This window comes from Cryptotermes secundus, unplaced genomic scaffold, assembly GCF_002891405.2.
Source record: "Cryptotermes secundus unplaced genomic scaffold, Csec_1.0 scaffold196, whole genome shotgun sequence".
NCBI lineage: Eukaryota > Metazoa > Arthropoda > Insecta > Blattodea > Kalotermitidae > Cryptotermes > Cryptotermes secundus.
Window position 1 is genome coordinate 345,947 of NW_019735556.1, and position 15,361 is coordinate 361,307.

General features: G+C 40.5%; 1 protein-coding gene across 1 annotated transcript in view; it reads right to left on the bottom strand.

Moving 5' to 3' along the window:
- LOC111869538 (flocculation protein FLO11) overlaps nucleotides 1-15,361 on the bottom strand; it is a 202,806-nt gene that overhangs the window by 30,444 nt on the left and 157,001 nt on the right. Inside the window, exon 3 of the mRNA XM_023861154.2 lies at nucleotides 10,710-10,852. Coding sequence (XP_023716922.1) covers nucleotides 10,710-10,749 — 40 coding nt within the window. The 5' untranslated portion in view covers nucleotides 10,750-10,852. The remainder of the gene's footprint in view (nucleotides 1-10,709; nucleotides 10,853-15,361) is intronic.

Sequence of the window (15,361 nt, forward strand, 5' to 3'; positions counted from 1 at the left end):
AAGGGACTAATTATTAGATACCACTGCCAAATAGAGGGTAGAAACCTTGCTGGCAGAAAGGGACTAGGAACCCCTGCCAGAGGAGGGACGACCTCACTGACAGAAAGGGACTATTAGATACCACTGCCAAGTAGAGGGTAGAAACCTCGCTGGCAGAAAGGGGCTGATAGCGAGCACCAGTATCGGTAGGGGATGGAGACGGTAGAAATTAAAAGGGGGATGTACAATAGACTATCAGTCGCGGTGCATAGAGAAACCCACCCCCTCAATACTGAATCACTGAGGAATATGACGACAGCTGTGAAGGTCATGCCACAAAACCAGTTCCAAAATTGTTTTGAAGGGTTGACTAGGCGCTGACATAGGTGCATAGCTCTCCAAGGGGAGTACTTTGAAGGCAAGCACAATGATATTCAGTAACGAGGTTGTAGCACTTTCACTGCGATGAGTTCGCGAACTTTATTGTCATTGAACGGCGATGTCATTCAAATGGTGAGTAAAATATGGAACCGTAAAATGCATCTGGTGCACGTCAGTTTCGATAGTAATTTCCTGTGAATGCCTGCGTCTTATCTGGAGTCTCACAGAGTGGTATGCGAATTAATATTTCTCAGCAATGTCTCATATCATGCTACTTTTCTCATCTCAAAGAAAAATTTACAGCGTTAAGTAGAGCACAATGGGAGTATGAATTTCAGTAACATTTATATCCAATATTTTATACAGAGGTTTTCCGTCAAAATTATTTTGCAGTTCTTATTTCTGTCATACATTCTACGTGTCTCGACCATTTGAAGCGTAATTTATATACGTGAAAATCTGCAACATTAAGTAGATATTAGTTGAAATAGTTCAGATAAAGCATTACGATATGTAAAAATTAGCATTCAGTGTCACGCAGATGTTTCGAGAACAATATATTATGCAATTTCTCATTTAAATTATGGATAATACATGTCTTAATTACATTCACGCAAGGACAAACCTGGAACGTTAGATCTCAGCTGAAACCTGGATGTGAGTCACAGTTCTACGTTATTTTTATTTTTTTTTTTCACTGTCTCTACAACCCCCTTGGGCCCTGGCCTCTGATTTTCAGTTTCATGATCATTTTACAGAGGGTAGGACTCCTTGGACGGGTGATCAGCTCGTCCCAAGGCCTCTACCTAAACACAGGACAATACAAACACAGAATAAACACATACACATACCAAACATCCATGCCTTGTGTGGGATTCGAACATACGATCCCGGCGTCTGAGCGAGAAAAGACAGTACATGCCTTAGGTCGCTCGGCTACCGTGACCGTCCATTACGTTTAAATTACTGACTGTAATTTGTAGATACATTCCTTGAGGCGTATCTCGCACGCTCTGATCAATAAGCATATGTGAGTTGTTTTCGGGGAGTGAGAGTAACAGGTTTATAATCTCGATTAGAGAATTCTGGGGTTCTCTCACTGTCTTCCATTGGAACAGTTCTGTAAGCGAGTCCTATATATGCAATGATCGATTCGTATAACACCTAGGAAGTTTCAGTCCTAAATGTACAGAAAATATGCATTTCTTGTATCTCACAATTTCAATATCATAGATATATTTACCCAAAAACTACAAGGTGAAGACATCAATTCTGAAAATTTTCATTTGACTTAATTTCTTTGGTCTATATATTTTCCCCTACAATTAATATGCAGATACCGTCCTATTGTCTCACGGACTGGGTGCGGGTCACATGACAGCTTGTGCGCACGCATCGCCGCTGAAATTTCCCGACTTCTCTCCTCTTGTCGCAACTTCCACAAATTCATCTTACTTCATGACTTACTGACTACGCTGGAAATATAATTTGTATGAAAACAAAGTCACGAGGCAAAGAGAGACACCTTAGTAGCAGCTTGTAGTGTTTGTGTGGTGGAGCAGGACGTGCTGTGAAAAGCAAGCAGTCAGTTGCATATTGTCAGATGCAAGGTAGTGAAAGTAAGTACAGAAGAATGCAATGATATACAAGTGTAATTGTAGAAAGCTAGAACAGACTGACGTCAAGTTTGTGACCAACTGTAGATAACTGCTCCAGAACAAGGCAAATGTTACAAGTATCAGAAGTCAGGTAGAAGTTGGAACCAGCGTTACAAGCAATTTTGGAGCAGCTACAGAACATGAACGTCAACCAAGACAAAACAATTCCTTTCCTTCAGAATTTACCGGACACCGAGCCTAGCCTAGAAAACATGGTTCAAATATAAGCCTCTTAAAGGAGCCCAGAGAAGATGAATAGATCTGAGGAGAAGGCTCTTCCTCGTGGTTCCATCTGGGCTCCTTTTTCAAATGAACATATGAACCAAATTTATTGTGCTCAGACTGCTTCTCAATTCTTGAGGTACTTCACCCGAACCGTCAGTGAATTTCCAAGGAATTATACAACATCAGATCCAAGATACCGCACCGATGAAGAATTCAAATCCAACATAATGTGATAGGTGGGCCGTTTCTGGGAATCGAGTTGGCAAGTACGTTGTCACGAAGAGATCGATTCTTGGAAACCAACTGGTTACGGAACACAGATACGAAAACTCAAATTCGTAAACTCTTGAAAACCAGACAGTTGCTACGAAATTAACACACGTTTCGTAGCAACGGATAAACAGAATAACTGAGGAACTGTTATTGGTAGTGATCTCCATTCGGTTCGTCTCGAGGTTATATAGGGGTAACACGTGTGGAGGCGGGGTCAGATACCTCCACCGTGACCCTGCGAGTCGTAGGAGGCGAAGAAAAGGGAAGTCTCAAATCTGAGACAGTAAAATATGGTCGCGACTCCCAAGGGACTCGGGTCCGAGAAAGACAGCGCTGGCAAGACCAACAACATCTACAAAAGACAGACCCGTCCTCTCGTCAGAGATGGCGCCCCACAAGAGACAACATGTAACTGTCAAACAGTAATAAATATCTGGTCATGAGCCCCAGATGGAGCTCGACACCAAGACTTACTGACTGACCGTCAGTCGCAATGTGACTTTGACTTTGACTTCGATCCGGAGATTACTGCTGACTGTAACTCTGGCAAAGGACAGACCCGTCCTCTCGTCAGAGAGAGCGCCCCACATCAACAAGCCTGCCAACTGTCATACAGTATTAAATATCTGGTCTTAAGCCCCAGATGGGTGCTTTACTCTAAGATAGACCGGCCGACTGACCGTCGGTCATAACATGACTTTTGATTCGGAGTCAGTCGTAGCGGAATTCAGAATTCAGTCCAACAATTCAGTTCAGGAGTTGAGTTGAGTTGACTGTTCAGCTGTGGAGTGTTAACCAGCGGACGACGGAAGCTGAAGAAGTGACCGGGTCAGTCACAGCAGAAGAAAAGACACTCCTATTTTAATAAATAATAGAGCGTGTTTTAGGCAGTCATTGATTGTGAGCTGTTATAATTGATTGTAATTAAGAGTGACTGTAATATAAGTAGTCCAATAAATCCAATAATCCAATTGACAACCCGTTATTATCAATCACGGAACCCCGAACACGTGTCAGTATTCTTTGAAAGTTTTCAGTTGAAGTTTTCTGTGACTTGCAGAAAGTTCTGGTAACAATTGTTTCGGTGCTGTAAGCCCTTCCAGTTATCTGAGGCAGCATTGCCACTTTGGGCAAGTATATTAGGCTATATCATAAACGCAAGAGTAACACGCACCTCTCACATACCTTAGTGATATGTAAGTTGGTTTGCGTGACCTGCACGTCACAGTAGAATTATGAACTATTGTGCGGTAACATGCAAGGTTCTACGAAGTTATGAATATTACCAGAGAAGGAGAGGCGTGAACAGGATAAAATTCAGCTGAATTAATGACATCAAAACTTCGATATGGTTATTTGTTTGACATAAATCAGATAAACTGAGCTAGGAACTGAAGTATATATTTTATTACATGCAAAAATATCAGACATCGCATTTAGATTCTACAAGGCGGAAGTCAGTCCTCGACGAGTCAGATCAGAAGGGAAACATAAGGTTTCGTTTCAGCTGATTCCTAGGTAATTTAACGACATGTACTCGGTTTCAGAGATTATATATTATTCAACGAGAAGGAAGTCATGGTGGTATCATCTCGTTTGATGTGAAAATATTGACATGAAAATAGTGTTAAGCTGTACCTTTTTTTATTGCTAGTGGGGTGGGACTAAGTCCCTTGTACTGCGGCCACTTCTGGCCTATTGTACCAGCCCCAGATGATAGGTGAGGGCGATTGTGGAGCAATTGGTCGAATGAAGGTTGGGAGGTGAAACCGAAGTAATCGGAGAAAACCTGCCCCAGCGCCACTTTGTCCACCACAAATCCCACTTGACCATAGCCGGGATCGAACCAGGGCCGCCGCGGTGGGAAGCCAGCGACTAACCGCTTGAGCTATGGCCCGGCCAAAGCTGTACCTTACTATTGCGACATGCTACTGGAAGGACTGAGGAAAACAACACAAAATCTCTGCTAACCTGGCTAACGTGTATATTATACTTATAATTATGGAGGACTGCCTCTACACGATACTACTCGATGGTCCAGATTAGGTTTCGTGATATTTGAACGCAGTGAATAAAATGAAGTCATTACGGTAAGATCGCACACGAGGACGGTGTTTAAATTAGCAAATTAGCTAAAAGAATGTATTTTATTCTGATTGCTAATAAATATATATATATATATAAAATTACGGTAAGATTGTGGATGCATATACACTTGTCCACATATTTCATTTTAGAAATCACTGAACGGTTTTCGATTAAACGTGTTATTATGAGCCCACACAGAGACGTAGGGAAAATTTAATTTCGATAAATATTAGTCGTGCAATATAACGAAAATAACTGATTAACTCCATAGGGCACACTTGATCGTGAGCAACTTATAATCGCTTTGATGGTGTGTCTTCCCATCATCTGAGGATGGAAAGAGGTCCAGTTTCCGAAATGTTGCGTCCTCTAGGTTTTAGAATACCTGACGACGGACAAAGTACATAACCCCCGCAATCTGAATACGCCATCGGGTTTTCGGTAGAGCTACTTTGTAGGGATGGACGAAGTCCTAAATAAAAGTTTAAATAAATGCTTTACACCATCATAAAAAATTCTAAATTTGCTCTCAACCTATACTGCGATTAGGCTACCGGCTGGGTGGCAAAGTTGGCGAGGTTACATACCCAGCAGGAGGAAGAAAATTGCACTTCTCGAAGCGTCCAGTCCGGCTTCTGAGTCCAGCAACATGTACTGGGGTTTCCCCCCGGGGGTTGAAGCGGCAGTGGCGTGAATCTGACAAGTGACCACCTTGTGCAGACGCCTAAAATGGGGTTCTTATTCACAAAACACCGAGTGTTACAGTTCAGGAGGTTACCCTTATTGCTTCATACTCCACTGTATATCCTTCTGAATTGTCTGTCAGATATGTTATTTTCAATTTTGAATCTATACTTCCCCTTTGACATTTATGGCGTGCTATTTATTTGATTAAGCACAGGGTAACTTTAACTTCTCAATGTATTCGCTTCGGTCTCAACATGAAGACTTCGTAAAAATTCCGAAATCTTCTATAAACTCTCATTCCCTTCAAAGAGTTTGGTTCGTAACGCAAAATTATTATATTACAAAAAATTATCCGTTTTCAGTGTAGTGCACAGGCTAAACGTAAAGTTTTTCCTGTATTTCATTAATTAAACAAAGCACTTCTCCATAAAAGAATATTTGGTATGGTGGTATAGCTCCACCATGTTTGAACAGTCAGCTTCATAATATGGCCACTGTACCCTTGGAAAAGGGCCCCCGGTACTCATGCAAGACGAAATAATTTGTGTATCTCTGTAAGTGTCATATCTGCTATTCACTGGTATAATAAGGAGCAGAATAGGAGCATACAACTCTGTTCTGTTGTTTCAGCATTGACCGGCATTATATTTTTGTTTGCAATAAATGAACATCGCTGACAAAAAAAACTCCGTGGTTTTAGTCCGCAAGCGAACTATACCGACCGAGCGACCGCCGCTTGTCAGCGAAGTTAGTGCCAACTTTAGAGGAGAGACGGTGTCGCGTGGTGAGCGCAACGGATCTCCACGGTCGTTAATTTTAGTTTTCTAGACCGGAGCCGCTACTTTTCGATTCAGGTAGCTCCTCAGTTATCCTCACGAGGCTGAGTGGGCCCCGTTTCAGACCCACTACTTATCTGAAAATCTGGTAGCGCCTGGAATCGAACCCAGTACCTCTGGATATGTAGCCAGGAATTCTGACCACTAGACCACAGAGGCGGTCCATCAGTGACAGAACGTTTTTAAAATTGCAAAGAATATACTTGAGAATTACCCCAGACTGGTGTACAGTGCAGTACGAAACAGCAGGGCTAATCCTCCACACTTGCGACTTTCGATGGTTTGTGTATAAGCTCTCTACAACCGGACATATGTATTTTGAGGGTCAGCTCTGACTCACGCACCGTGGCAGTTTGCGTGTGATACATGTCTACAGTTGCGTTGATGGAACATGCAACACTAACAGCCTTGACTAGTGAGGCATGCAATTACAGAGGAAGTTGAGGGGAAAAGCAAGAAATGCTACAGGCGTGGTCTTTATTTGAGTTGTAATTCCTGAGAGCAGCCGCTATTTTCTGCCTATCCTTTTGCCAAGGGCAAAGATTTCTCTCCCTTTAAGTTTTCGGTTTATGTGGCATCATCTGAATGAATAAGCAGCTAACTAACCAAATAGTTTTCTGGTAGCGGAAGACGAAATTTCAACAGCTTCAGTATCAAAGCCCGCAATTAAATAGATCCTCAGCTATACATACAACAGAAAAAGGCCAATTGAAACCAACGGTACGCTGAAAATAATATTAAAACAATCCTAGTTATTATAGTGTACGAGATTCCAGAGAAAACAATGACTAATTTTGAGAAATAAAAATACAACTTACGATGGAATAATTTAAAGATGAATAGTAAAATTAATTGGTTCATTTTAATTAAGAGCGTTGTGATTCATGCATATATGTTTATAACTTTTTCTAAATTCAACAACAACTTAAGGGCATTGCATCACTAATTAAAGAAAAGCCAGGAATGACCCTTACATCTGTAAATGATTAAATACGTTTATTAATAAAGGAATTTTTTCCTCAGAAAAAGATGGTACCTGCCATAAGAGGTTCTTGACAGTTTCGACGAAAAAATTAAAGTGGAAATAGTCCCAATTATATTGTAACGGATTTGATCAACCCGTTGCCAGGCAACGGTTAGGTTAACAAGTTCCTACACGCAACAATGGAAACTGTGTCTCACTGGCGGAATGTTGTAAGACTCCTTGGACGGGGGATCAGCCCAACGCAAGGCCTCTGCCTACACACACAAAACAACACAGACACAGAATAAACGCATACAGATATCTATGCCTCGAGTGGGATTCGAAACCATGATCCCAGCGTTAGAGCGGACGAAGAAAGTTCATGTCTTAGACCGCGCGGCCGTTGTGATCGGCGAACTACATTACATACCATGTCAAATATTATGTATGCTTTACTTACCTACATCAAAATCGTATCTGTGCTTGCAGAATGGGCATGATACATTCAAAGACTGTTCGCTCGTTCTTGTCCTGCTACTTAAATTACCTTAGTATAACGTTTTAACGCTTCGACATTTTAAGTTTACTATGGTAAACCGAAACTACCTATTTCTATCTATCTATCTATCTATCTATCTATCTATCTATCTATCTATCTATCTATCTATCTATCTATCTGTCTGTCTGTTTATCTATCTATCTATCTATGGCTCTACAGCCCTTTGACGAGCCTTGGCCGTTTTTTCAGTTTCTTGATCTATTACCCAACAGGACTCCTTCGACGGGGATCAGCCCGTTGCAAAATTCTATATTTATAAGGATGTATCGATACATAGTGGACTGCTGTAAATGAATTTGCAAAATAAACCATAGATATAACTGTTAATAAATTGTTATGCTATAAGAATTATGAAAGCAGCGTTAATGCGAAATTTTGAGGTTACGTCTGACAGTTTAAAGATAATGAGAATATGAAGAGTTCACGGCAACTCAAAACAAAATTAAGTAACTAGTACAGCAAATCTCATTATTTCATTTAGCCTGCGTGTATAAATCGAGAAATTTAAAGGGAAGCATCGGAAGGTATTTTCAGAATTTCTTGCCTATTATTACTTCCTTAGTACGCTTTAGCTCCGCGCGGATACGGGCCTACTATTAATAGTCATTAAAGACCTGCAAGTAATTAAAAGTGTCACCTTCTGCCTTTGAGTTTAAGTTCAGACGTAACGTTTCTAGCAAACATGGCATACCAGTGCCTTTTATTATATCACAACATCCAAAATAAGAGAAAGTGTGTCTTTCTCCGTGATTCTCAGTAATTAACTTGTGCTAGATTATAACATAAAGCATTTTTATATACAGAGAAAACCGTTCGTTTGCATAACACATTGTTTCCGACGTGACTTCAACATATCTTTATGAAATTACAAATAAGATGTACTGTTTTAACTTGGATTTGAACCAGACCAGCCGACTCCTCAACAGCAATTTCTGCTTATGTTAAACTCCTTCCTTCCAAAACCGCTGTTATATTCAGTCATCTTTCGTAACGAGATTGTCAGTCAGCGATGCAAGCGGCTAGAAGTAACAGGAAGCGCTTTGTTTGCCTTGCACTGGATCATCTGAAGGACTTAGCTGCTCTCACTGCTACGCAGGTTCCATTAGAAATCTTTCAGAGCACATCCTACACACATTCTTATTTCTATATATGATGTACTTAAGGTCATTTCAACAGCTGAGATAATATAGCATAAAATGGCAAAATTGCTGATGAATAATGAGCAGAACTAATCAGTGTTGCCTAATTGGAAATTTTGTGCTGGAAAATGCCAAAAAGAGAATTAAGGAAATCTCAGGATCGCTGATATATTGGCTGAGATTTGAACCCAGAACTTCTCGAATAGAAAGCAGGAATAGTTAGTACTTGACCGGTTCACCAGTCAGTTCATGGATTTGTTCTCGGTTTATCTAACAAACTTTCGTCAACAGATTATATATATACCTACATACATACATACATACATAATACTGTAGAGAACTGGCTAAGATTCGAGTGGAAGAGGCGTCGAATACTTCCACCGTAGCCCTGCGAGCCCTAGGAGGCGACGAAAATGGAACCGAGTGCCTGGAGTTATAACTGGGTCACCCTGTCCCTGGGTGATATAAACACGGGGACCTGGCTCTGCAGGTTGGGGAAATCTCGAATCTGAGAGAGTAAAATGTGGTCATGAGCCCTGCGGGACTCGAACATGAGAATGACTGCGCTGGCGAGGGCCTGCAGATATTGTAAACGACAGACCCATCCTCTCATCAGAGAGGATGTTGCATAAGGACTATAACCGTAAGTGTTCAGACAAAATAAAATTACTGGTCGTGAGTCTTGTAGGGGCTTGCAGAAACAAGCTCCGTGGCTTGAGTTCGCACCGACCGAGCGACCGTCGCTTGTCGGCGAAGTTACTGCAAACTTTAGAGGATAGAGGGTGTCGCTTGGTCAGCGCAACGAATCCCCACGGCAGTTAATTTCGGTTTTCTAGACTGGAGCCCCTATATCCTTGAAATAGCTCCTCAATTATCCTCACGAGACTGAGAGGACCCCGTTCCAGACCCACTACTTTCTCAGAAAATCTGGTCGCGCTGGGAATCGAACCCGGACCTCTAGATCTGTGGGTCCTAGACCACAGAGGCGGTCTATATAGATGAGACAAGCAGATACATTTTAGTAAGAGTTTACCTGTCTCCATATAATGTTGCTTTGATATGTAGCCAGATGGAACAGCGAGTCTAGCAAGACATCAGGGGTGTTTTGAGGAGTCCTTAAAATTCTAAGGACTAACATTCGAAAATACGGATAATGAAATGTTATTACATTTGCTTGCTACTTATTCTTGCTGATTGCTTGCTTGGTTTTCGTTTGGAACATGATGATGGAGGCAGTACATTCATCTGAAACGTCATACTAGAAAGCCTCCCCATTCCATCAGCTGCTCCACGTTAAGTAATCGTTCTATCATCAACGCTAAATAGTTTTGATACTGGCAGCATCGTTAAAAAGCAACTTAAAATACATTCCAGAATACAGTACCAGTAAAAGATATGTTTAAAAAGTCTTGTCTTTTGGGATATCACGACGTGTAGTCCATTTAAAATCAGCCGACATTTCGGAGTAGCATATCGCCTCCATCTTCAAGGTCGAAAAATAAGACAAGCAAGAAGCTAGCGTAAAGTAGGCATCAAGCAGAGCTCTGAATGGTAAGTGCTGTATGCTGGTCTGTTGTTTTGCTTATTCTTCGGCCTTGAAGAAATAAGCGGTATTTTCCTCCGAAACGTCTGCTGACTTTCAGTGGACTACACGGCGTTATATCCTAGAAGACAGAATTCTTGAATTCACCGTTAAGAGAATCTCAAATCCTACATAACGAAATTTTTGTTTCCAGTTCCATGTGTAACTAAAACGTGACAGTCCTATAAATGGCGACGAAACTGGGGCATAAAGAAAATCGTGTTCAAAGTGTGGAAGATATTTTGTTCTTGAAAGTTGGTAACTCAAGTTAATTTGTGGGATATCACTTTCACACATGAATTGTCGAGAAGAGTTTCATATGGAATCGGTTAACTCACCGTACAGGAAGTAACACAGGAACACAAGACCCTTGTTCATTTTGTTTGACTGAAGATCTATTGGTTGGTGTCACTCTGAAGTCACCTCATTCTCAAGTTCAGAGCGTCTTCAGATATCTCCTTTGCACCGCCACGTGCTCTACCTGGAAAGATGCAAGAGCAAAGGCTGTATCGACTGTGAAGGTTACAATCAGGAACCGTAACGTCGTATCTTTTGAATATTATAGCGAAGGGATGGTGGGATCGTAATGGAATTTTTATGAGCTGGCGTTTTAATTATGCTCAAGATTTATTATTATCGTTTTGACAGAAGCGTTTACGAATGATTCATACATCGTGCGAATTTCTAACGTCGTCCTTCCCCTTAAAATGAGATATGTCTAGTCTTCCCTTCCTGCTTGTCTTCTCTTTAATTTACACTGGCCTTCAAAGGCGGCACAAAGGTTTCCGGAGATGACATATCAGATAGCTTCTGAAATGTGTTAGTTATGCAAATAAATACATGTCAGCGTTGGGAAATACGTTATGAAGGACTTTAATTACCTGCCAAATTAATGTTCTCCGAATGTGTAAGATGTTGAGTGGGAAGTAGATCAAATTACGTAACGACAGATTAATATGATATATGTTTGCTCTTCTAATCGGGCAGGTTATATTAATCAGTTACACTTCTGCTTTGCCTTTGAAATATACTCGTACTCTTTGAGACTAGGAAGGGGCACCGCATGTTTGTACGTGTATTGAAGATTTCGTGAATTCTTCAATATAAAAAGTAAAGTTGTCCCTGTGCTTAACTAATGAAGCACTACGCCATGAAGGTGTATGAGGGAGTGGATGTATAGGTCCACATTTTCTTGACCTCGGCACTATCTAGAGGTGAGCGATCAGCTTCACGCCCCGGCGCTTTACCCCCGGAGAAAGAACCACCAATACCAATTTGATAGGAGGTTGGGTGGAACGCAGAGCCGGTCTGGACGACTTGAATTTTTTCAATATATCTGGGTGAAAATTTAAATTATACTGTTCACCAATCCTTTTTTTTTTATTCCTTGGCACTACAGCCCCAGTGGGCCTAGGCCTACCTCCATTAACTTCTCCGTTTCACTTCGGTTTTTCTAGATCTTACACATACGGTAGGACTCCTTGGGCGGGTGATCAGCTCGTCGCAAGGCCTCTACCTGTACACAAACACAGAAAAACGCACACAAACATCCATGCCCTGAGTGGGATTCGAACCCACGATCCCGGCTTCCGAGCGAGCGAAGACAGTGCATGCCTTAGACCGCTCGGCTACCGTGACCGGCTCACCAATCCTTACCAGTTTTAACTAACTAACCACCTCATGGAGCTAAGCCAGTTTTTATTAGATAATTTAGATAATGGTTGTTCAACGACTCAAGAAATGTCCAGAATTTTATGGAACTCATTCTATTCACATTTAACAAGAGCCTGTCACTGATCCCTGCTCTAAACCAGACGAATCCAGTCCACAGCCTCCCATCCTATTCATTTTAGATAAATTATGATATTGTTTTTCCACCTACACTTAGGTCTTCCAATTAGTATCTTTCTTTCACCTTTTCCTACCAAAACTTTTATGCACTCCTTTTGCCTTCCATTTGTTCTATATTCCGTTTCATATAAATGTCGCTGATTCCGTCATTCTGATAGACTAATATCTGACAAAGAGTGCATATTATGACGCTTCAAACTGTTCACTTTTCTTCTATCTTCTGTCACTTCTTTTCTCTGTGATCAAAATTTTTTCCTCAGCACCCTGTTTTCAAACGTCGTCACTCTATACGTTCTCTTACAAAACTACAAAACTACAGGTAAAATTATATTTTATATTTCACTTCATATCAATTATCCGATCATTTCATCTGATATATAATAAGTACGAAGTTGATATAATGTAATGAAGTAACGTACGCAGATCGGTCATTTGAGTATTATTAGCTCAGTAATTGGGTGAGAATGTAGCTTGAATTAAATGGAGGTGGTATGGACATTGAAACGCAGAGAAATTCGCTGAGAATTTTCATCTCTGGAGACAGATGAGAAGACAATAAGAATTGATTGTAAATGTCTAAATATTTTATACGAGTTAATACGGTACGATTTTTCAATGCAGTGGAATCAACCCTACCAGTGTGGGCATTTCAAACTGAACACCTGTGGTCTTCATCAACCTGAATATATGTACATAAATAAGAATGGAAATATTATATTCCTACAGGAAGAAGTATACAAAACTATCACCTGCTATTTTTTAAACTTATTTGAACATATTAGTCGTATAGCAACTGGCTACTGGCTGGACAACCGAAAGGTTGGAGTTCGAGTCCCGGTAGGGTCAAGAATTTTCTCTTCTCCACGTCGTCCAGACCAACTCTGGGGTTCACCAAACCTCCTATCCAATTGGTACTGGGAGCACTTTCCCCGGGGGTAAAGCCGCCGAGGCGTTAAGCTGACCACTCACCAACTAGTGCCAAGGTCAAGAAAATGTTGATCTATATGTCCACTCCGCCATACATCTTCATGGCGTAGTGCATAATTAGTTAAGCACAGGAACAGTTTTTTTCTTTTTTATATACTTATGATAATAGGAACAATGAAATGATTATTAGTGGAAGGCTACCATATCTAATTTCAAAATAACTTGTGGAAGGGTTTATGGATTTATGGGAAATTTTATTTATGACCTTATGAAAACCAGGTTATATTTTGATTCATTACAGCCGCAAAATAGGAATTTCACCTGAACGTTTAGTGAAACTCTCCAGTATCGAATTTTGAGAAAATCTATTCAGCAGTTCAGGCGGTGATACTAGGTCACAGATAAACAGACAGGCAGAGAGCCTTGAATTTCACATAAGGCGTTCTTTTCTAATATGTAAAGAACATCTAATATAATCCGTTACATTTTATGTTAAAATGTTCAACATTTAGTGGGTTAAGGGCCTGTACTTATATTTGTTCAGGGTCAACTAAAATAATGGGCCTGTGTTGTTAGGAGAGTTGAAGCTTCTGTTTGTGACGTCTGTTAGTGTAAACAAGATTCAGCCATTTTGTTGCTTGTAATGTACCCGTAATCTGGGTTTCGGGCTATCTACGTGATTGAAGTATGACAAGAGTTTCTTCTTAAAGTTATTTCGACCTTACTGCTCCCACTAAAATTGCTTCCGTGAATGACTTTAAATTGTTGGTAGAGATTCGAAGCATATTATAAATCTGACTATATTACAGCTATTTCCTCAGAAATAGTTCAGCACGAATTTATATAATATTTTGTCCTTTTTCCTTTCCGGCAAGAAAGTAATATGCATTAGGAATATTGAGCGCATTATTCCTCTGTAATACAGTACGTTATATTTCTTTTGAAGTTCTTAGAAAACAATATAACTCTGAAAACATTAGATTTGATGTATAAGACCTCCACACGAATGACAAACTGTAGGCCTCCGTTACAAATTGAATTGATTTGAATTTAGAATATAGAAACAAAGCAATTCACATGCGTGTTTATAAAGCATAAAATAAAAAAAAAAACGCCTAAATAACCCCCAAAAAGCAGTTGCATGTTCCTATGTTGTTTATTATGAAGAGACCGATTCATTTTAATTACGCAGAAATATTATAGCCCCTCTTTTTATATGAAACACATTATAGCTGTGACGTCACGCGAAATATTTCCCACGTCGTGTCACGAAACATATGATCAAGCAGCCTTCCTCAGTTTCCTTTTCACGTCATCTATAAATGTATATGGCAATTTATGAAACAGTCGGATTATCCCGTTTATATGTGTATATTAGGTCTCAAACATCTGTCGTTACAGAGCGATAATACGGAATGATTCTAAATTATTGTCGGAATTTCCATGGTCTATAAACAGAAACCACGAGAATAATTTAGAATCATTCTGTACTTCTTGGAATACTTTCCTTATTAAAAAAAATAAAATAGGGTTACGAGATCATTTACGAGTAGCATTAATGTTTTCTTTATTGCTAGTGGGGTGAGACTAAGTCCCTTTTACTGCGGCCACTTCTGGCCTATTGTACCAGCCCCAGATGATAGGTGAGGGTGATTGTGGAGCAATTGGTGGAATGAAGATTGGCATGGGAAGCCGAAGCACTCAGAGAAAACCTGCCCCAGCGCCACTTTGTCCACCACAAATCCCACTTGACCAGACATGGGATCGAACCCGGGCCGCCGCGGTGGGAAGCCAGCGACTAACCGCTTGAGCTATGGCGCGGCCTAGCATTAATGTTACTAATATTTAATTTATATTATATCTTAATTTGATAGAAGAGCATGCATTATATTTGTCTGAAGACAAACTACTGTAACCGTACGTCCCTCGTCAAAATTATATAATTAAGGGTATGAACTACTTCATTCATTCATCAGTAATCTGTCAGACGACAGGTCCACAATCTCTTCCAAAACAGTTCCTCCACTTAATGCGATCTTCTGTTTTTGGAAAGAGACTATCCAGGAAAAGTGATAATGTGGTAGTTTTTCCATTTGCTTTCCACATCGCAGTACAGCAGCCGTTCAAACCACTCTGGTCACGCCTGTTGCTATACGAACTTGAACCATCTCGAGCATCATTTGTTCTGTGCTTCAAGTCGCTACTGATGACG